Source organism: Peromyscus maniculatus, chromosome 11, assembly GCF_049852395.1.
Source record: "Peromyscus maniculatus bairdii isolate BWxNUB_F1_BW_parent chromosome 11, HU_Pman_BW_mat_3.1, whole genome shotgun sequence".
In the NCBI taxonomy this organism is placed as follows: Eukaryota; Metazoa; Chordata; class Mammalia; order Rodentia; family Cricetidae; genus Peromyscus; species Peromyscus maniculatus.
The window spans coordinates 38,149,111-38,173,199 of NC_134862.1; the positions used below are offsets into that span (position 1 = coordinate 38,149,111).

The following is a 24,089-nucleotide window of genomic DNA, read 5'->3' on the forward strand; positions in this document are numbered from 1 at the left end:
TAAAAAAATTTAAAAAAGGTACAGAAAGCTAACAGCCAGAAGAAGCACTAAGTGTACTTCCAGGAGACACTCACTTGTAGCAGAATCAAAGTCAGGACAAACCTGAGCATGAGACAGAACACTTGAGGAGGAAGATGTGGTCAAACATTAAGAAAGCAAGATGACAAACCAGTGATGAAACACTCAACTCTTCCACTTGCAACCAAACCAAAAGGGAAAGAGAAGTCCAATGAGACGACAGTGTGAACCATGACAGGGACCTCTTCATAACAACTCCTGTCTCCACCCGGGTGCACTAAATTGTATGCCATTTCTTTTACATCTTGTAGTTATGACTGCATTTCTACTTGACTAAGCCTGCACAAAACAGACATCACTAGGAAGTCACCCAAACACTGGCATTATAATCATCTGTTATCTTCAAACAAAGCAAGTCAGTATCCTGCGAATGAGTACTTACCTGCTCCTGCTCCTGGCAGCTTTCTGGGGGAAGGGTCAGTCAGAGAGGTACACATTGTCTTGTATCATGACATTTATACATAGGCAAGTGGCAATTAGCTTTATGGTATCCCACCCATCTCAGTGTTGGCATACCCTAAGATCAATGACTCTGTTGTCTAATCTTGTATCCTGGTTAACAGTAGCTCTTCCTTCCTAAAAGAGACAAAAAAAAAGGGGGGGGGGTGAGAAAAGAATTATTTTTTTCTTTTTTTGAGATAGGGTTTCTCTGTGTAGCCCTGGCCGTCTTGGAATTCACTCTGTAGACCAGGCTAGCCTCGAATCACAGAGATCCACCTGCTTCTGCCTCCCGAGTACGAGTACTGTGATTAAAGAAAGGCGTGCACCACCCCGCCCGGCTGAGAAAAAATTATTTTACCAGTATATTGCAGTACAACCACGCACACCATACACCCTACTCTCAGAAGCTATGCTTTCTTTTAGTGAGAGGGGTGTATGTTAATATTGTACATGGAAATCAGGAAGTCAAGATAATGAACAGAGTAAGAGGAAAGCCAGGGGAAAGTTACGGTTAGAGGCAGAGATGATGCTGGGGATGGTAAGGTACACCTTTAATGCCAGCACTTGGAAAGCAGAGGCAGGGGGATTTCTGTGAGCCTGAGGCTAGCCAAAGTTACATAGTGAGACTGTTTCAAACACCCCCCCACACCAACAAGAGACAGAGGGAGTGAAGGGGAGAGAGACTTAGACTAGAGATGGCTCCGTGGGTAAAGCATGTTATACAGGTGAACACTGGAGCTGGCTAGAGGAGCTCCGTCAGTGAGCTCTAGGTTCAAAGTCAGACACTCTGCTTCAATATGAGAGTGATTGAGGAAGACACCCAGTATCCACCTCTGCATCCACATACACACATGCAGGCCCCACGCTCACACAACAACAACAACAACAACAACAACAACAACAACAACAACAACAACAACGACAAAAGGAGATGGTAAAATGAAAAGGAGCAGAAATGCCGCTACCTTCTTTCCCTTCTCCAAATTTGCTTACTACTGGGGTACCAGAATTCCCCACCTGAACTCAGTACATCCTGGACTTAACCTCCAAGTTTTGCTAACACCTAACAGGAGGAATAATACAGAGCAGCAGTTTTTAAAAGTGTGCTCTAGGGACCACCAATGCCCTCCCGCCGAAGACTTTGAGGGAGTCCTTGAAGTCAAATCTCTCTCTCTCTTTTTTAGGGGGGCGGGTTTCAAGATAGGCTTTCCCTGTGTAGACCTGGCTGTTCTGGAACTGGTTCTGTTGAACAAGTTAGCCTCAAATTCAGAGATACACCTGCCTCTGCCTGGGATTAACGGTGTGCTCCACCATGCAGAGCTAAATTTCTGTTTTTATTACAATATTTTTCATTCTCACTTCTATTAATCTATTGGTATACTTAATACAAGGAGAGTACTGGATTTCCCATGTGACAAACTACTCAGAGCAAGCACATGTGACATAAACATTACCTCTTCACCTTCCACTTCAGGTCGAATGGCGTCGTCCAGCTGCAAGGGCAGGCGAGGTTCAGCCAAACTGATCACATAAATCTGAAAATGAGAAATTGCCAAAAAATATTAAGAAGTAAACAAAACCTGTTATCTTCTGCTTAAGAGACAATCTACATGGAACGATGTTTGTATACATCTTTAACTGAAACCATTTGGCGAAATAAAATAAGACGATATCCATTTTTATCTACCTAACAGGGATAATATTGTTGGCTCTAGGGATTGTTTGAAGTCAACTAAGATAACACAAATACTTTATAAGCCCTAGTTACACACCAATGTAATCAACAAGGCCTAGCTGTATCAACAAAAGCTGTGATTAGGGAAATCAATCTCAAAGCTTCAATTAAAATGGGGTCTGCCACAAGAACCAAAGCATTAACATAGGTGTTGCTATTATTAACAGTATTCAGCCACTGCTACCACCATGACCCAGCTAGGCTACACCCATCTTCCTTTCTTTATTCTTTGTTGTCAAATATCACATCTCATTTCCTGCTGTCTGGTCAGGAGCCACAGAGGATGTTCTTTTATGTTGTCAAAGTCCCTTAATACTCACACATGCTAATTTCATATTTTAGTGATAAAAAATCATTGAGTTCATGACTAAGGAAGGGTTTTCTGAACACCCTTAAAAACATATTGCTGCCGGGCGGTGGTGGCGCACGCCTTTAATCCCAGCACTTGGGAGGCAGAGGCAGGCGGATCTCTGTAAGTTCGAGGCCAGCCTGGTCTCCAAAAAAGCGAGTTCCAGGAAAGGAGCAAAGCTACACAAGAGAAACCCTGTCTTGAAAAACCAAAAAAAAAAAAAAATTTTGCCTTACCACTTGCCCCATGAAATCACTAAGCCTGGTGAATCACAAAGGGGAATTACCTTTATGTAGTTAAGTCAGGAAAGGCACCTGTATTCTCCCAGTCTGGGGACTACACTTGGCATTCAGAAGTGTCAGAGGCTCTGCTCTAGCTACTCAAAGGTAGTGTTATCCATTATGGCTCCCTACACAAAATTTTGGCCTTTATTTAGTCAATACAAGCTTGACTTTCAAATCCAAGCTTCCTTTAGTTAATATAAGCTTGACTTTCATAAACAGTGGAAATTCACTCTCTCCTTCATAGGGTTCAAGTTCACAGTGTGTGTATGTATAAAAATAAGCAGTAATTGTTGGTGGAATACGTAAGAATAAGGGACAGTCCCTGGGTGGTGGTGGTGCACGCCTTTAATCCCAGCACTTGGGAGGCAGAGCCAGGCAGATCTCTGTGAGTTTGAGGCCAGCCTGGTCTACAGAGCGAGATCCAGGACAGGCACCAAAACTACACAGAGAAACCCTGTCTTGAAAAACAAAACAACAAAACAAATAAACCCAAAACAAACAAAAAAGGAGTAAGGTATAGTCAATTGCTTACGGCATAATTTAATGCTTTGTAAAATACTGTATTATTATTATTATGGCAAAACTTATCGGTAAGTTCTGAAGGCTTTAAAGTATTTTTTACTGACACTTTTAATGCTAGATATGTATTCTGCCATTGAGCTAGGCCCCTCTCATGTATTAAAAATACAAGTTTGTATTAGACATCAAGTTTTCTTTATTAGAGTACTGAAAACCCAGTCAGGATGAAAAGACAAATTCCTTCTTGTCAATATAAATGGACTTCTTTAGTAGACTCAACAAAAAACAAAGTAATGTGTCAGGTCAGGCCAGCTCAGCATAACTACAAGATTTTCCAGATCTCAGAGTTCCACAATTACCTCCTATTAAATTTAACTCTTCATTCCCAAATCAGTGGGTAGAGATGTGCTCATCTCTTTGAATCTACCAACTTGTCTTTGTTATGCATGTTACAAAGTACTCCACTACTCCCTTTTGTGGAAGGGGTCTCTGTGTATGTGCTCTTTCTGGCTTCAGATCCTTCAAGGTCGAGGGAGGGAAGAGACTAACCATTGTCTTGAAAATCACTTAAACATTATTTATTTATATAAATGTGTACACACATATGAGCATATATGTTCATACCACAGGATGAGTGGAGGCCAGGAGTTGGTACTCTCTTATTAAGTGGATCCCACAGCACAGCACAAACTGATTCAGTAATTAACACAAATCTCAAAATTCTACAATTTGTTGTTTTGTTTTTATCTTACTATATAGACCAGGCTGGCCTCAAACTCAGAGACCTGCCTACTTCTGCCTTCCAAGTGCTGGGATTAGGTGTGTGACACTATGCCCAGCTACATCAGTTATTAAGAACATACAGATTTGATATAAAATGATCTAAAAACCTGTCTTCTCTCTTACTCTTTTCTTGTGGTGCTGGGGGTCAAATCCAGGGTACCATGCATACTAGACTGCATCTCCAGTCATCACAACATTGTATTATAAAATGAGTTACCTTCTGGACATGTAATTCAACATCTTGCTGTGTACAGCTTCCAATTTTCTGATTTACTTTTCTCACAATGCCTTCCACATCAATAATACTTTCTTTGTTGATGCTGTCAAGAGAAAAAAAAATCCTTAACTTTAATAATCTCATTAGAGGTGTCAGAATTCATTTGGTATTGAAGCAGCAGCCTATGTCAAACCGTTCTTTAATATAGGAGACACTTTTGATAAAGGCAGCCTCTTCAACCTATTTAAAACAAGCTATTACACAGACTACCTTATGAGATGACTTTTTTTCAAGATGCCACAGTTTAGTAACAATTTATAAGATACTTGGGACATAAAAGGCACTAGGACCAAGTGAATTGTAAAAGTAGTAAAGTCTCTGAATTACTGAAGAACCCTTTCCTCTTACACTTGAGATCACTAAGATCAGCATTTCCTTTAGTAAGAAACACTGGCTTCAATAAATGCAATTACTGTTATGTAAGGGAATTAAATAATAGAAGAAGGTCAACTGAAACGTTTTCCAAGTACTACTAAGAATATCAGGGTGCTGCTTTGCAATTACAATGTCACCGCCTGAAAGTTTCTATGTTCACCGTGTCCCTGGATTATTACTAATAACCTAGTCCTGCACTCACACTTAAGGAATGCCTGTGTGACACTTAAATATTAAGACAAATTTCAAATAACTGCATCTCCTGGCTGTTCTTTAACAAACCTGAGTTGTGAACATTAGACACCTAAATTCTGAAACAGAAATTTATTATATTGTCTATTAAATACCTAATCATTTTCTGGTTATTTTACATATCACCAAGAAAAGATATAATTTGAAATGATGATTCCCAAACAAAATAACTAGGTTTGTTTGGTTTTTGTTTTGCATTTCTTCTATGATGGAATGTGACAATGTATTTGGTGAAAATGACTAAGATCCATAGAAAAGTTGCCTTCATTCTGACACAGAATTCATCTTCAGTAGTTGTGGTATTATTAGATACCCTAGAAACCACACAGTGCTCATCAAAGTGAGCTACAAGGCCATCTGCTCAGTGATGAAGGCCTAGACTGTCCTGCTTAGGATTCTGTCACCAACTACCTTTTTAAAAATAATTAATAGTACATATAGCCCTGCTCTCTTGAGTATCCTGTACCACAGCTATCACTGAATATCTAGCTAAAGAAAAATCATAATTTGTAATTAAGTAGGTGGTCTCCTCTAAAGTCTAAGGCTCAGGCTTCTATTTCCTCTTAAAAGCATTTCCTCCCATAAGATAAAACAAAAGAATTTGGTTCTCCATATTTTAAGGTAATCCACATACATAGAGAATGAAACTATTTTATAAAGCCTAGTTCTCTACATATAGTTACAAAATCAGTTTTAAGCCTCATCTGTGTGCACGGGTCAGCCTGCTGCCTGAAGAGATGACGAAGGGCTCGTTTCCCAGGGCTCCAGGAGGAGCATGTTCTCCTCACTGATCAATACAGCCCAGTGACAACCAACCCTACTCCAGCCACAGCTCCACTTTTCCTCCTGACCCTAACTAAGCTCATGGTGCTTTGTTTACTCCCTGTCTCCCATGTGGAAGCCTTTGACAGTCCTCTGGACCTTCTGTTAGCAGACAGCCTTCTTCAAAGCCAAAGTTAAATATCGTCTTTCCCCCCAAACACAGTGTTTTTATTGACTATTTGGGAATTTCACATCAGGCACTCTGATCACACCTCCCAGTCCTCCCAGGTCCACCCCTACTTTTTTTTTTTTTAGTCAGGGTTTCATCATGTAGACCTGGATGGCCTAGAACTTACTCTGTAGCCCTAACTGGCCTTGAACTCCGAGACCTCCCTACTTCTGCCTCCTGAGTGCTGGGATTAAAAGGTGTGTGATACCATGCCTAGTAACACTGCTTAAAAACACTAACACTGACTTACTTTGTGTGCCTATATTTATGTATGTGTATGTGTGTGTGTGTGTGTGGGGGGGGGTGCATGTAAACCTGTCGCACGCCTGAAGGTGTGTTTGTTGACACGGACCCAGCCATGTCAAGGAGCCCAAAGCCTCATACTTAAGAGAAAATAGCAAAGCCTTCCTCTGGTCCATGTGTAGCAAAGGTTCCCCACAGCTTACTCCCCCTAGATACTTATTGCCTGAAGACTTCTCCTACTAATATTAGCTACACCTCTCTCCTCGGTTCAGCTATATGCTGCTTCAACCCTGATTCAACTGTATGCAATCACCGGCCTCTCTGTTTACCTCTATAAACACACTGAACTACCAGGGTGCTGATGTCCACCCCCCCTCCAGAAGAGTCTAGTTCCTGTGCTTGTCTTTCCTTCATCCCCTCACCTCCTCAGTCATGCCAAGTCCCTGGAGCCATACAAGGACTCAGCATATACCACCGCAGGAGTGTGGCAGTCGGTGACAACTTGGGGAATCAGTTTTCATTTGAACACATGGGTCCAAGGGATAAAACTGGTTGTCAGGCTTGGCAGCAAGTACCTTCCCTTGCCAGACCGCCTCATTGGCCCAATTTCTCCCTTTTGTATTTATTTTTAAAGATTCACCTGTGTACATGAGTGTTTCCCCTGTATGTATGCATGTATGTGTACCATGTGTATGTCTGATGCCTGAGGAAACCAGAAAAGGCATCAGATCTCCTGGAACTGGAGTTACAGATAGTTGTAAATGCCATGTGTGTTGTGGGAACTGAACCTAGGTCCTCTGAAGAGCAAGTACTCTTAACAACTGAGAAGTATCACCATCCACTCAAGATCTCTACTCTTTAACAAGTGCGTTTCACACTAGTTTCCTTCCAGAAAGACAGAGGAATGCGGGCAGAGATTCTCTGCTTAGTACTGGCTGTTTAGTACTGGCTATAATCTCCACCTGAGATTACAAAGGTATACCACTATACCCAACTCCAGTCTAACTACATGATTTTTTTTTACTGACTTACATGTAAAGACAGTGTACATGATAGTCTGCCACCAGAAAGACACTGGACTAGGAAGCTTTCAATTCCACATTTGAAAAAAAACACATCTCTAAAAGAGTTTTATCTATCAGATAACTAGAAAGCTTGAGTTTTACATGGGATGTGCAGTGAAAAATAATCCCTGATAGAAAGCAGAGGAACTCCCAGGAGCTCTTTTAGTACAGGAGAAATGGATGAAGTCAATTAAACATATCCTTTCAAGTGCTAAGTCAGCTGTTTTTATTATTAATGCCCGAAACACTCTCATCGTATTGTTTTCCATGCCTCTTTCATTTTTCAACCTCTCTTCTGACTCTCCAAATAATTAGTCACTCAGCAAATAAGATAGATTAGTACAATCTTGACATCAAGATATTCTTAAGGAACAGGCAAAACAGATTTCATGCCATTTATTAGGAACTACCAACCACCAACTTAAAACTTTAGTTATGACCAACAGTTTCCATAGATTAAAACTACAGAAAGGATCATTCTTTATATCTTTTGTTTTGTTTTGTTTTTCAAGACAGGGTTTCTCTGTGTAGCTTTGCGCCTTTCCTGGAACTCACTTGGTAGCCCAGGCTGGCCTCGAACTCACAGAGATCCGCCTGCCTCTGCCTCCCGAGTGCTGGGATTAAAGGTGTGCGCCACCACCGCCCGGCCCATTCTTTATATCTTACAAAAGCTCTCTGTAATAATTTTGGTTTTGTTTTGGAAGGCCTTGAGCTCATGGTCCTCGGTTTCCTGACTGCTAGGATTACAGGCATGTGGCACCATGCTAGTCCCCTTATCTATGACCCCAGTGGGTCAATGCACTAAACACAATCCCTCTCCTACTTAGGTTTCTATTGTTGTACGTACGTACACACACACACACACACACACACACACACACACACACACACACACACACACACACACACAAAACCCTTTCCTCGGGGAGGGAAGGGTTTATTTCACCTTTGAGTTGTAGGAACTCAAGGCAGGAGCCTGGAGGCAGGAACTGAAGCACAGACTATGGAGGAGCGCTGCTTACTGGCTTGCTCAGCCTGTTTTCCTTATACAACCCAGGACCACCTGCCAAGGGGTAGTAGCACAGTCCACAATGGGCTGGTCCCTCCCACACCAATAATTAATCAAATGAAAGAACTACATCCCATTCTGATGAAGGCATTTTTTCAACTGAGATTCCTTTTTCCCAAATGATCCGTGCAGGGGGTTTCTGTGACCACCCTGGCTAGCAGAGTAACGATCTGTAGGGGGTAAGAAGGTAGCTCAGTTTATTAGCTGATGTTGGCTCAAACTTCAGTAATCTGACCCTGAGTAGTTTTTTTTTTTTAAATTAAGATTTATTTATTTATTTATTATGTATACAGTATTCTGCCTGAATGCCAGAAGAGGGCACCAGATCTCATTATAGATGACTATGAGCCACCATGTGGTTGCTGGGAATTGAACTCAGGTCCTCTGGAAGGGCAGCTAGTGCTCTTAACCTCTCTGTAAGCCATCTCTCCAGCCCTTCCCCAAGTAGTTTTTTAGGTATACTTAAGCAATACAATTTGGTGAAAATTTTCCTGGTGATAATGAACTCAACCTTATACGCATAATAAAGCTTAAGTCGTGACTACATTGAAACTCTGACTATACTGGGATTTAAGGTGTTACCCCTACCCCACTTCACTCTTAAGATTTTAAGCTATTTGTTGTCTGTGATGAGGCTAAAATCTGGGGCTTTACTTCTCATGCTAGGGAAGTGTTCTACTTATTAGTGAGCCACATTCCTAGACCTTAAGCTATTTCTTAAATAAAAAAATTAAAACTTATTTTTGGGGCTGGAGAGATGACTCATTAGTTAAGAGAATTTGTTGCTCCTGCAGAGGAGCCACATTTACCTGGTGGCTCATAGTTCAAGGGACTTACCACACTTTCTGGCCTCCCTAAGTATCTGGCACATATATTGTGCACTTATAAGCATGCAAGCAAAACACTCATACAAATAAAATAAAAATAATTTTTGAATGGAATGTTTTATAAATTTTATGCTACCATTCTATGGTACTTGGTTGAATTTATCTGTATTTTAAATGCTGAAGAAGCTTTACACACTTATTTTGTAGCTCCTAAAAGTAATCTTAGTATGCAAATCTCTTAAGCATTGCTTCCATTATCACTCAGCCATTTCCTTTTCCGTCCCAGTTGTATGTGAAGTGCTTTAGACATGCATACAGCATTCCATTTAAACTTTCCAAGTACTGAGACGGTAGGCATTATCATCTAAAAATGAAAAAACAACAGACTCTAAGAGGATAAATACTTAGCTGACCACCATGCAGCTAGCCACAAATAAACCAAAGGTTCCTTGTTACCAACTCAAAAATTTGCACTAAAGCTAAGTATCTGAGTGCATATTCAGCACATTTGCAAACAATACACTTTCTTTTTTTATGAGACAGGGTTTGTCTGTATAATAGCCCTGGCTATCCACGAACATCAGAGACCCACCTGCCTCTGCCTCCCAAGTATTGGGATTAAAGGTGTGCACCACCATGGCCCTGGAACTTTCATTTGTAAGACCTTATGGGCTGCAATATTTCTCTAAACCTTATGTAATGGCCCACCTGCTAAGAGCTTTCCAATGTCCAAGAATCATTACCTTCTTCAATAGCACTGACACAGCTTGATGCCCTAATGTTGTCAACCTCAGCAGAGCTCAGCAGAATCTTTGTATGAAATAGTAAGTCACTAGCTATATTTAAGCTAGGTAAATTACTGCCATAAACTAGTTGGGAGTTTCCAACACCAGATTCTAGACTTAATTTTGTGTGTGCAAGTGCTTACTACAGTGCTCATAAGGTCAGAAAATAAGAGTCTCTGTTCTTGCCTTCTAATTTATCTGTGATTCAAATTCATGTCCTCAAGCTTGTATGCCAAGTGTTTTATTTGCTGAGAAGCCTTCTTAGCCCTAGACTTAATTAAAAAAATTATTTATGTATTTATTGCTTTGTACATGGGTGTTTTGCCTGCATATCATGTGTGTGCCCAGTGCTCATGGAGACCAGAAGAGGGTGTCAGATCCCCTACAACTGGAGTCACAAATGGTGTTGGAAATCAAACCAGGTTCTCGGCAAAAATAGCCAGTTCCCTAAATTGCTGAGCTATCTTAGGCCCTTTAGACTTTTGGGTTTTTTGAGACAGGGTTTCTCTGTGTTGCCCTAACTGTCCTCAAATTCACAGAGATCTTCCTGCCTCTGCCTTCCAATTGCTGGGATTAAAGGCATGAGCCATCAAAGCTCGGCTAGACTTAATTTTTAAAGCACATCTTTATCCAAAATTTCAATGTTGAACTGAACAGACTACATACAGTTACTACATACAGTCATTTCTTCCCTCCCAGATAAACTTGCTCCAACAGAGTCAAAGTATGTAGGCACATCTATCTGCTCAAGGAGCAGCACTGGATAACAACGCAGTTAGCTTCTTTTGGGCCCCAACTTTAGATAAGCATCTACCCTTACCAGAGAACTTCTAACATGTCTTTGCATAGTTTTGAATCTCTTTCCCCTTGCTGACCCAAGCTTAGCCAAATGCCTGAACCAGAGCAGGTGCGAAGTAAGTGTTCTAAGTCAGTGAGACTTCTGAGTACTATTTTTTTTCTATTTTCCAGCTCTAATAGTTAATGTAGTAAACAAAAATTTTATCCCTACAAACCAGTGAAATTATCTATTTTAGGTGAAATATCTAAAAGGAAAGAAAATAAACAAAACTAGTATGTAGCTAGGTGACTCATTAGAGAATAAGGAATATACTTGTGACTCACCAGCTATCAATAAATCATGTAACCACAATGACTAATACAAAGAAAAATAAAGTCAAACACATACATATTTATGTACAGAATAAATTTTGTTTTCAGAATCAAAACTGCCTGAATTTTGGGGTAAAAGAAGTGTTGTTGAACAAGCAGAGAATGATAGTAACTTTTAACTTTAAAAACTACTAAAGCAGAGACCAGAAGATCTGTGATTTTGAAGTCAGACTCATCTACACAACAAGTTCTAGGCTAGCCAAGGCTACGGTGGTAGAGAGACCGCTTCCAACAAAATGAACAATAAAACTACTGTCCATATTAGTTATAGTCCTTTAAAGCTGCTGCTGTAAGGTCAGCCTTAAGCTTCAAAAACTTGTATTTATATTAACTGCTGTCCTCTATTAACAGTTGGTACGGAAAGGCTTCCAGAATACCTTACCAAAAAAAGAAAAAATATCTTGATTTTATATATTAGTCTGTAACTTTTAAATGACACTGAATTGGAAACAATTTTTCAGGACAAAAAAACAGGCTAACTTCTTGTTCAACTCTTTAGCTAGAGTCAGGTGACAGGCTGGAGAAATGGCTCAGAGGTTAAAGAGCACTGACTGCTCTTCCAGAGGTCCTGAGTTCAAGTCTCAGCAACCACATGGTGGCTCACAACCATCTGTAATGAGATCTGGTGCCTTCTTCTGGCATGCAGGCATACTTGAGGGCAGAACACGGTATACATAATAAATACATAAATCTTAAAAAAAGAAAAAAGAAAGAATCAGGTGACAAGGTAAAGTGAGGACAGAAGCACAATCTTGTACAGAAATCACATCTTCTGCTTCCAGAAAAAATTTCATTTACAGAAAGACCCCCAAGCATTTCAAACGCACAATTGAGATTCTGGTCTTAAAATCCCTATGGAGTTAGATGCATCAACTTCCCCGTGTAATTCATGCAGTTGCTTCATTTTTCTATTCATGCAGTCACAAGAAAATTGATCTTTCCAACAGATTGATTAAAATGATCTGCTCAAGCGTCCTATGGCACTGAATCCAATTAGTGAGCCCACTTTTGGGTAAGAATATCAATAAACTGGATGAACCTAGGACACATGTTTTCCTCCACATTAAACACCAATGTTTCTTTTCGAGGAAAAAAATTCAAAAGCTCAAAATTAGCAATACAGTTTAGTCAATAAGGCAAAAGACAAGAGCCTCAGATTTAATATCTAAAGTAAATGCTAAGATCATTATCTACTTAAGATATTAAAAGTGACCTTGAATTCTGCCTTTTAAGTGATTAGGAAACCCCAGCTGGAACTATCTGATTTGGTATTTTTAATAGTGGAGTCCTAGCTTTTCTCCACCTGGTAAAAGGCCAATGGGAATAGGGTGAAACGTAGGCCTGTATAGGATTAACATATAAATACCATTCTTTCTTCCACTTTGCTCTTTAAGAGTTCACATGTTTTATTGTCCAGTGTCTTTGGCTGCAATCTTCAAAATGTAAACACGTGGAGAGCCAACAGCATTCAGGTGCCCCTCCAGCAGTCACGTCAGCCACAAGCATTCCATATGTAAAAACTGACCCACAAGAGAATGAAAACGAAGTGAGGATTAAAAGCAGCCTTTCCCTCATACACATATTTCTGTGGGGTATTATTTTCTAAACCAGATTCTGGCAGCATTAGCTGGCCCACTCCCTAAGCAGCTGGCTTCCCCCAAACAATGTGCTACAAAATATTCTTTTCAATCACTTCCTGCTTCATTGGTCCTCCAATTTTTAACGTCAGCTAAAAACGTAAGTAAGCTTTTCATTTTATTTAAGCACAACACCCAGAACTAGTTTAGAAGCTGGTCATGTGTTGCTTTGATCTTAATAGGAGGCCACCAGAATATTCTGCAGAACTCATTATACTTTAAAGGAAAGACCCTCAAGAATTCTGCTAAATAATTAAAGTATCTGAAGTCCCTAAGTCTTAAATCTTGACTTTTCACTGTCAGGTAGAAGGACAGATTATGTCATAATCCTACACATGCACTCAGTCTCAGTGAGATAAGGCACCAGGAGTCTGTAGAATGGGAACTTACAGATGCTGCCAGGCAGCAGAGGATAAGGGAGTTCTGGGTGAGGAACAAGATGATGGGGAGCAGTGGGGTTATTTCCACTGAGTTCTCAAAACTTTGACACTGTCTTCCACGCCTGTTCTTTTCCTCATTCCCATACAGGAGTGGTTAGAAAACTGGTAAGGCCTTTTTCAAGAAGACAGTTTTGATGTAACACTTGTTTAAGAACAATGCCAGCAAGGTAATTCCTTATCTGTCTCTGCTAGATATCATCAATGAAAACATGCTGCCAATGATCACAGCGCTAACATGGGTGACCTCAACCGTGAAGAACACTCAGAACACACTGCCGACATCCCATGACCTGAGTTATTAGCCTACCCATTTGCACTTGATGTCCCACTTTCCCTCCAATTCCAGGCAGCTCCCACAACCATTTCACAACAGCAGAAGCTACAGTGCTTTGGAGGCTTTTTCACAAGCAAACTACAGATAATTTTTCAAAGAAAAGTGCCACGCTTACCATTTGTGTATTTACTGACCACCCAACATTTGTGAAATTGTTCAACCTACCTTTAAAAAGTAAAATTCTTGCCCTTTAAAAATGTGCCATTAAGTTTCTCAGTTATCCATCAACTGTAATTTTTATTGCACAACTTCACATAGCAGAGGGATTTTTAGGGATGTGTATGTCACACAATAGCAGAACTGACAATGTCTTAAGCACTACTTTAGAAAAATGTAATTTAAAAGGACACTCATATCTGAGTGTCTCAGGAGCACTTTCTCTATGGGGTAGATAGAAGAATTTAGGAAGTTTTAGCTTATAGAGCTATGTGACAAATACCTGTTAGCCAATTCAGTGAGCAGTAGAACCAGCCAGGCAGCAGACGCTCATGCCTTTCTGAAGTTTAGCAGAAGGCAAACCCGTTCCTTTACATACTAAGTCTGTAGTCGCATTTCCCCACACAGCTGCTTCATTGGGTGATTTTGCAGCTCATTCTTCATAATGGCAGTGAGAGGAATTATAAAATATACTGCCGTGAGACATGTTTATAAGGAGAAAAAAAGGCCAAAGTCTCATCAAAAGTATGTGGGATTGTTAGCTCTATCTGATAACATTAAGGCTTCATGTTTACAACTATTAAATTTCTTATTACTGAAATTATTCAGAAAAAGTAAATGTCTTTGCAGTTTTTACAGCATGCTTTTAAATAATGGGGTGATTCCTTGGAAAAGCACTCAGCACTTTGTAAAAGAGACAGACTCATTAGTAGCAACTCATCAAGAAAACCTTTAAGTTCCTCCTTTGGAATAGTTTTCTTTCTTTTTCCTTATGTGACAAATCTTTGACACATGCAACTTAAAGGAGGTAGGGTTTATTTTGCTGTGGGTTTCAGCATTTCAGGCTATCACGCAGGGAGTTGTAGAGCAGCTCACTTCTCGGAAGCCTGGAGAAAGGAAGCCTGTGCTGTGCCCCACCCACAACTCCCCACTTTCATTCAGCAAGGTTCCTAGTCCAGGAGGCTGTCTCCCCCTAGCCAATCTTTTCTAGAAACACCTCACAGACTAGAGATGTGCTTCACGTATTTCCTAGTTATTCTATGTCAAGGACTAACCATCACATTTACTGCATAATTTTATACATACATGTGTTTTAATTGTATTTTTTGGGAGACAGGGTCTCACTGTGTAGCTCTGGCTGGCCTACAACTTACTGTGTAGACCAGGCTGGCCTTGAACTCAGAATGGGATTTCCCTGCCTCTGCCTCCTGAGTTCTGGGATTAAAGGTGTGTGTCACCATGCCTAGCCCAATGAATTCTCCTTTAAAAGTTTCTCCTCAGCCGGGCGTTGGTGGCGCACGCCTTTAATCCCAGCACTCGGGAGGCAGAGCCAGGCGGATCTCTGTGAGTTCGAGTCCAGCCTGGGCTACCAAGTGAGCTCCAGGAAAGGCGCAAAGCTACACAGAGAAACCCTGTCTCGAAAAAAAAAAAAAAAAAAGTTTCTCCTCTAATTGGACTCTCACTAACTCGGGGGCAGTGTCTAACAAGCAGACCTATGCGGTGGAGGGCTCTGAGCTAACATCATAAAGAGGCAAGCTGATACAGATGATACAAGGGAAGAGACAGAAGCTTGGTCAAAACACTCCGTATTTCAATCTTGTATTTTCTTTGTTAAAGAGAGACAGACAGAGACATCAAACCAGTGTTATAACTAATTTGGAGTATGCACCAATGTTCTTAAGAAAATTGTCTTATCAAGTAGCCCGGACAATTCCAACTCATCAGTAATCACCATGAGTCTTAGTCACAAGAACCTTCATTTCTCACAAGGTAACCAAAACCATCAATATACCTACTATTAATTGCTCTGGCTTAATTCTTTAGTATATTAGTGCCAAAGTTATACAATTATAATCTAAGTACCATGTGTTAAGACTATTGTATAAAACTGGCTCCATCACTTGCATATAACAAAAGGTTTTATAATTTGCAATAGCTTCCCTTTCCCACACATTGCTAACTGTATAAAGTCCAATTTTTAACACACTAAATAATAAACATGCTTTTAAAAAAATTCACTTTTACAGCTTATCTGTTCAATATGAATGCCATTTAGATCTTGATCGAGTCCTACTTCATAAACTATGACTACAGAATTATCTATATTCTTCTGTTTAAGAGAAAATTCATTTCTTGTATTTGTGAGTAGGTGAATGCCCACGGTGGTCAGAGGACAACCATGGGTATCATTCTTGAAAAATCATTTACCATTGTTTTGAGAAACAGTCTCTCATTGCCCTGGATCTTGTCTAGTACAGTAGGTCGGTTGATCAGTAAGCCCCAGGGATCCTCCTGTCTACACCACCATGCCTGGATTTTTCAGTGGTTTCTGTAGACTGAACTCAGGTTTTTGGTTTTTGTTTTTGTTTTGTTTTGTTTTTTATTTCATGTGCATTGGTGTTTTGCCTTCATGTACATCTGTGTGAAGGTGCCAGCTCCTCTGGAACTGGAGTGAGACAGTTATGAGCTGCCATGTGGATGCTGGAATTGAACCCAGGTCCTCTGTAAGAGCAGTCAGTGCTTTTAACCACTGAGCCATCTCTCCAGCCCTGAACTCAGGTATTCTACAAGTACTTTATCAACTGGCCAGCCTAAGAAAAATCATTCTTGACTACTGCTTCTGCATGGAGGCCTGACCTTTCTTTAATTTATACATAAGAGGACATTGGTGGATTGCATCCGTTTGGGAGACTATTTGTAAGTACTTCTATCAGCTAGTTAGTTTTGGCTGACAGATCAATTGGTGTTATTTAATTCCCAGGAATTCTTGAAAGATCCAAACAACCTGAGTACTTTTTTATGGAATATGTTAGATATTACAGACACTGACTGCCCACAATCAGTAGGAGGCTCCTTAGTGAATGTTAAAGATTAATGGGATTTTCAGAAGACCTTCCAACTACAATATTTTCTTTAGGAATATAACACTGAAGTTATAATAACCTAATAGAAGAAGCATGTGCTATGTAAAACCATCAGCTTATTAGTTCCCCAGAACTAAATAATATACAAAACACAAAAATCCATAGATCTTTTTGTTTGAGGTTGATGTTTACCTAGTATTTTAAGTATTAAAATTAGTATTAAATATATTTTGGCATGGACATCTGTGATTCCCATGGCCATCTTTTTCCTTTTGTACAGAAGGTTTTCTATGTAGATACAGCTTATCAATAGGGACCAGAGACACTTATGTAGGTGTGGACACACACTGACCTTCAGATGCTGGGTGGAGAAAGTATTTCACAAGCACACTCAGTCTATGACCAGAAGACCAGAGTGGGTCTCTGACAGCTGTCTAAGACCAAGGAAGAGGTAGGGCTACCACACTTATAAGACTAAACTACTAAAGTTACCATTGAGTTATGAAATTCATGGTGCTGAAATTTTTAAACATAAATACATAATAAAACTGACCTAAGTAAACCTCTAAATCAAATCCAGTTGCTGAGCACTTCCCGTCTTGGGGCCAAGGAGACTCCAACACAAATTCAGATCTTACATTAGATCATTTGTTAGTTTCTTTCTAATTCTAGAATTCATGATTCCATCTATACTAACGTCTTTGAAGACATGCATCTAGAGATTGGAGATGGCTCAGTGGTTAAGAGCACTTGCTATTCTTGCAGAGGGCCCAGGTTTAGTTCCCAGAACCCACACATGGCTGCTCATAACCATCTGTAATTCCAGTTTCAGAGGATTTGATGCCCTCTTCTGGCCTCTTTGCACCAGGCACATGTGTTGTACATACATATATGTAAGCAAAACACTCACACACATAAACAAAAATAAAATTTAAAGAATTTAAAAAGCACCGGGCAGTGGTGGTGCACACCTTTAATCCCAGCACTCGGGAGGCAGAGCCAGGTGGATCCCTGTGAGTTCGAGGCCAGCCTGGTCTACAATGTGAATTCCAGGACAGCCAGAACTACACAGAGAAACCCTGTCTTGAAAAAACAAAACAACAGCAAAAAGCCTGCATCTAAAGAACAAAGATTTCAAAATAATCAATAGAAAATCACAGTATTTGCTTTAGATTTTAACTTATTTTAAAAAACACCTACATCTATGGAATACTCTTATTACTTAAAATGTAGACCATCCATCCATTTCCCCAGGTCGTCTTTAATCATTATCACAACACTAAATTAAGAAAAATAGCTAATAAAACAACCACATCATGAACCACAAACAAAACTCTCATCACCACCCTTCTTTCCTATCTCAATGTCCTGCTTCTTGCAAGCCAAACAACAAAACAATGTGCTTCTGTAGAGCTCTGGGCTAGACAGCAATACCTTTGCAGCTGGGGAAAAAGCAAGTTTTCTTCCCCCTTTACTCTTTGGTGTCAAAGTTAAAGTTGTAACATTATTAATCCATGTCTGCCTTCCTTTGGGGGAAAAGCATCTGCAAAAGTGCACTGTCTTATTTTATGTTCTTTATTATTCAGTTAGAAGACTTGTTGCTCATTATGCAGATCTCAAAGGGGAGGGGGAAGGGAGGAAACGAAGCTCGACAAACACAACAAAATCAAGTTGCTGTGCCCTGTTGAGGATGCCAGGCTTTTTGTTGCTCTACTTGAAAGTAATGTGACTTGTCTGTGAAGAGTGCAGCTTCAGCAGTTCCAAATGAATCACAAGCCTGTGCTCCATATTTTCTCTTTTGTAAGTTTAATGTATTCAAGCAACACTGAACTGACAATTTAAATAACTACATTTTTAAACAAACGAAGCATTGATGTTAATGTATGAAAATGGTCCAAACCCCTGGGAGTCTTGGTTCCCACCATTGTTTATTCTGACAACAGGATATAATTGCTTACTTACTTGGCAGCAAATTTAACCATCTGCTTGCTTGCGTGGTCTCCCACCGCCACCAGAGCCTGGACGTTAAACTGCTGCTGCCTCAGGACTAAGAAGCACTGCTTCCCTGCAGGAGACACAAAGAATATGGTACACTAGGAACATATTACTTCAGGTTTTACAAAGGAAAAAGTTTCTCTACTTTGAAATTAGGTCAAAATGTATATACTCATCAGGTGTATGTGTGTGTTATCTATCAGCTTCCACACTTATCTGACAAGCTTTACCACTAGCTCCTACGAGTAATAAAAAATGCATCCGACAGGTTTGAGAACACAGGTAAATCACCGATTTCACAGGTAGAGATACATAAATCTACAAGGTTATTTTCTAACAGTAAACAAATTACAAGTTGTTTCAGATGACTTTCACCACTCAACCAATAGCTTCTACATTCTAATGACAAAGACAGTGAACTAACTACCAGACAGCTTCAATCACGCAGTCACTAAGGTGCTAATGAAGTGTTTACTAGTCAGAGTACAAGTGCTCTTTGGGGGTGGTCCAGCTACAGAGTTCTTCCCACCAAAGGACATTTTAAAGAGCACCCAGACTAACAGGCTAGGTCCTTTGACATTCCATTTTCCCAGTCCCTTGTCCTCTGCCAAAAGTCACACTTTTTCAAACTTCCAGCCCTTTTACTTCTGTCAGTAAAATCCATTTTTTAAAAGTCCTATAACCAGTTTTATTTTCACATATCGTGGGTCTCTTGCTTCCCTTTCTTTCATAGAGAGCTGCCATTTCTTATTCTTAACCTGAAAAATATTACTTACACATCCTTGCCATCCATCCCTCTTCCTCCAAAGCAGATCATTTTAAGTCTCTGATCAAATTCTAGAAAACCATTTCCTTATAAAAATGAATTTATCTTTCCAAGACCACTTTTCTCATCAGACTGTTTTATGAAACATCATGAGCCTATTTTTTTATTCTTTTATATTAAGAATTAGCCTTGCACAAAAGGGGGGGGCAGATAGCTATTATTTTCAACACACAGTATTTTAAAATGTGCACCACAGTACAATCATGAATTTTAAAGACAGGTTAGCTAGGCATAGTGGTACATGCCTTTGATCCTAGCACGCTGGAGGCAGAGGCAGGTAGCTCTCTGTGAATTTGAGGCCAACCTGGTCTACATAACTACAAAACAAAAATAAATAAAAAATTTAAAATTAAAAAAGGCAGGTTGCAAGCAAAGTGTCAAAAGAGATATCATTTATTGACTCTGCAGTCACATAATTGACAGATTTTCATCATGAAAAAAGGACACTACTTTCTCCTCCTGTTTTACAGTATGACTCAGATATAAGTTAAAACTAAACAAATTCAAAGGCATTTTAAGGTACTGGATGATAAAAATTACCATCTAATCTTGCACCTGATCAAAATGACATTTAAGTATACAGAACCCTCAGCTGGATCTTGTCCCACTTAGAACACAATGCAGTAAGAAATGGAAGGTGGCGTGCTTATATAACCATAAGCCAGTGCAGGTTTGAGAGGAAACAGCATTTTTGCTGCTGTAGTAGTTCAGACAGAAGCAGCTCAGTGCCCCCTGCACTACAGAGCTACTCAGCAATAAAACAGAGAGCTCTAAAGCAGCACAGAGACCCTGCACAAATGAGTCTGGAGGGCACACAAAGGGTCAGCACTTAGGAGTAACCCTCTACCTAATGTTTGGTTGGACAGATTTTCTGAGACAGGGTTTCTCTGTGCAGCCCTGGCTGTCCTGGAACTCGCTCTGTGGACCAGGGATGGGTCTGGGACTAAAGGTATGGGCCACCATCACCTGGCAAGACTTTGAAATCTGAAGGGCAAGGATCATATCCTATCACTTCTACAAAGAACCTCACTGGTAGAGCATGCTCCAAGAAGAAAAGCAGTCAACAATGGGACCGAGAACTAAATTATACAACAAAGGAAGAACTACCTTTTAAAATGATACAACAGGGGCTGGAGAGATGGCTCAGCAGTTATGGGCACTAGCTGCTTTTCCAAAGCATACAAGTTTGAGCACCACCACCCATATGGCAGCTCAAAATTATATATATAAAATTCCAGTTCTAGGGGACCTGAACAACACTTAACAGGGTTAATATATAAAGTTCTTAAAGATTTATGAGATAAGAACAGTGAATCCTGCGCCCCACCAAAAATCAGGCAATAATTCAAAACAGGTAACATGAAAGAAAAAATAAAATAAAATAAATATAAGGAACAAGATGTTATGAGAGTTACAGAAGTTGAAGCAAATGATAGCAATACATTATTTACTTCTCAAATGAGCAAATTTAAAAAAAAAGAATACTTGATGCTCAGTAGAATTAAGTACAAAGAACCCCACTATAAATGGCTAAAAGCAAATTTGACCAATACTAATGAAGGATGGTCTGGCAATGGGGATGATGAAATTCTATTTTAGTTAAAATTCTTTAAAAAAAAGAATGAAAACTGTAGCTATCAAACATATCCTGTACTTTAAAAAAAAAAAAGCTTAAAAACATTGTCCAGTCATATATACATATATTTTCCTTTGGTGAGAAAGGGTCTCACTATGTAGCCCTGGTTGGCCTTGAATTCACAGAGATCGGCCTGCCTCTGCCTCCCAAGTGCCATGACTAAAGGCATTCGCCACCACACCTGGCTCAATGAATACATTTCTTAGGGTATGTTAAAGAAATTAAATATGGAAAAAGTCATAATGACAAAGACATTCATAACATTACTATTCACACAGAAGAATGAAAGCTGATACTACTCACTCTGTAGGCTTGATTAATACATGTCTACATGCAACTCCAGTGCTATAGTCTCCAAGTTTTCTCTGTTAGTGTTTCTAAATACTACAGTTTTAAAAATAGTCTGCTTGGAAGGATTCTGACAACCTACAACAGAAAGCCTGTACTGGTGTCTTGGCACAGAACGGTCCACTCAAACCACCCTCACCAGAATTATGAGACCAAGTTTTTGCCATGTGCTAACAAACACAACTGTTCTTTCTTTGGCTCTGGTGGTGACACTGAGGGCTATGATTTGCTTAGTTCAGCATTCTGTAAGGCTCTGCCATACACATAGCAAGAAAGCCAGGAATAGCACATACTATCCTTCTGCATAAAGTTAAAAAAACAACAGTAGTTGGTTTTGTGTGTGTGTGTGTGTGTGTGTGTGTGTGTGTGTGTGTGTGTGTACCCACACATGGGTTTGAGCCCCAGTACCATAAACAAAACACAATAAATCACTCAGTGAATACTTATATGCACAGATATGGCAAGATGAAAGAGTAGGTTATAAAACTGAATATTATAAAACTGTTGACTCAAACAAACGTTTCACACTCAGGCTCATGAAAATCAGTTTGAAATATTATGGTTGATTTTCTACTTATTTCTCACTTAATTCCATATTATTTGAGTATGTTAAATAAGCTACTATTTTTATAATGAAAAGAACAAATTAAGACTATTGTAGACAGAAGGTGTGGTAGCTTCTAGCCCAGCTGAGCGGTGTGAGAGCCTACTCTAAGAACAGTGGTAGAGAGGAGCACCTGATGCCTTCTTCTGGTTTGTCAGGGGTGAACAGGAACTTGCACAAATACATACATAGAAAAGAAATCTTAAAAATATTGTAAATGATATAAAACTAAACACTGTTATACAGTATAAAAGAAAAAAATCAGGTTTATCTTAAAACAATTTCAATATGATGTTTCATTTCAAACTTTTTTTTGGAGACAGCCTACATGCCCAGGCTGGCCTCAAACTGGAGTCTCTACTACGATCACAGATGTGCAGCACCACTCTCAGCTTTACTCATGTGTTTAAAAGCTGAATAGAGAAACTAGAGAGACTGCTCAGCGGTTAAGAATGTGTGCTGAGTGAGTTCAAAGTTCAAGGCCAGCCTGGGCTACAGAGTGAGTTCCAGGAAAGGCACAAAGCTACAAAGAGAAACCCTGTCAAGAAAGAAGGAAGGAAGGAAGGAAGGAAGGAAGGAAGGAAGGAAGGAAGGAAGGAAGGAAGGAAGGAAGGAAGGAAGGAAGGAAGGAAGGAAGGAAGGAAGGAAAGAAAGAAAAACCGAAGGGGGAAAAAAAGAATGTGTCCTGAGAGAACCTGAGTCCCATTCCCAGCATCCATATGTGGCAACTCACAAGTAAATGTAACTCTGTACTAGGGATCTACTGCCTCTGGTCTCCAAGGGCACCTGCTCCCCAAAACACATAATTAAAAATAAAAGAAACCTCCACAAAACAATAACTACAAAACCCCAAACAAACAACAAAACAAAACTAAGAGACATGGAAGAGATTTTTAAAGGGGGGTAGAATAGGTCTGAAGTCGTGGTGCCGGCTTATATGGGTACACATTCATTCTATCTTTCCATTAGCAAAATAAAGTGCGGGGCTGGACAGATGGCTCAGCAGCTGAGAGCATTTGTTCTTTCAGAAGAATAGAGCTCAGTTTCCAGCACTCGTGCCAGGCAGTTTAATAAAATAATCTTAGACGAGAAGAGAGCCAGGTATAGTGGTGCACAGAAGGCCAGCGGAGCTAAGTAAGCACTCCAGGACGCCAGGACTACAAGGAGAGACCCTGACTACAAAGAAACAAACAAAACAAAAAACAAACCAAAAAAGAAAAAGAAGAAGGAAGTGCTGAGGTAGACACAATAGCTCACACTTGTAATCGGTACCCACGTGCACATACCACACAAATACACACAATAAAATAAAACTCTAAGAATTTAATTAAAAAAGAGAGAAAACCAAACAGTAGGTTCTCAGTTCAATGGGAAAAAGACAGTAAATTACAATGTGGTTGTCTGTTGGTAGAACAAATGGCCCAAACTTTCACCAAGACAGATCAACATTACTCAGAAATTTAAAACTATCAGTACACTTCTCAAAGTCCAACATCAATATTCACTTATTTAAGAATTTGATATAGACAGACTACCATTAATTACTCTTTATGAGGCATGAGTATAGAATATCAAAAATTTTTAAATAATAGGCATATTAATCTGTAATAAGATACTTTAAAACACTATTTTTAAAAATGTTGTAACATGGAACACTTTAAATAAGCTTTTCTAAAGATACAAAGACGTCTTAGCTTTTAGAATTCTGTTCATATTCTACCAATCACTATGAGGCTGGGTAAGCAGCTTTATCCTTCAGAATCTTAGTTTCCTCCTTGTGAATTAGCAATGTCTATTCTGCCTACTTCACACACGTGTAGTCATGATTAAATTTGAAAAGCAGGAAATTACAAACAAAGTTGTAACAAATATGTCACTAATATTTTTAGAAAATGTTAAAGAGTAGGTCAAGGCCATTATTCCATAAAACTTGAGATTTAAACAACCCTAATGTTTCTGCTGCATTTTTAGTTAGCACTGTCCAAAAGGGAAAGGAGCACTCATATG

At 39.6% G+C, this 24,089-nt stretch overlaps 1 protein-coding gene across 1 annotated transcript in view; it reads right to left on the reverse strand.

Annotated features, from left to right (window-relative positions):
• Positions 1-24,089, reverse strand: part of Dars1 (aspartyl-tRNA synthetase 1) — a 51,161-nt gene that overhangs the window by 21,599 nt on the left and 5,473 nt on the right. Inside the window, exons 4-7 of the mRNA XM_042258054.2 lie at positions 18,636-18,738; positions 4,407-4,509; positions 1,974-2,054; positions 595-654 (exon numbers count right to left, since the gene is read on the reverse strand). Coding sequence (XP_042113988.1) covers positions 595-654; positions 1,974-2,054; positions 4,407-4,509; positions 18,636-18,738 — 347 coding nt within the window. The remainder of the gene's footprint in view (positions 1-594; positions 655-1,973; positions 2,055-4,406; positions 4,510-18,635; positions 18,739-24,089) is intronic.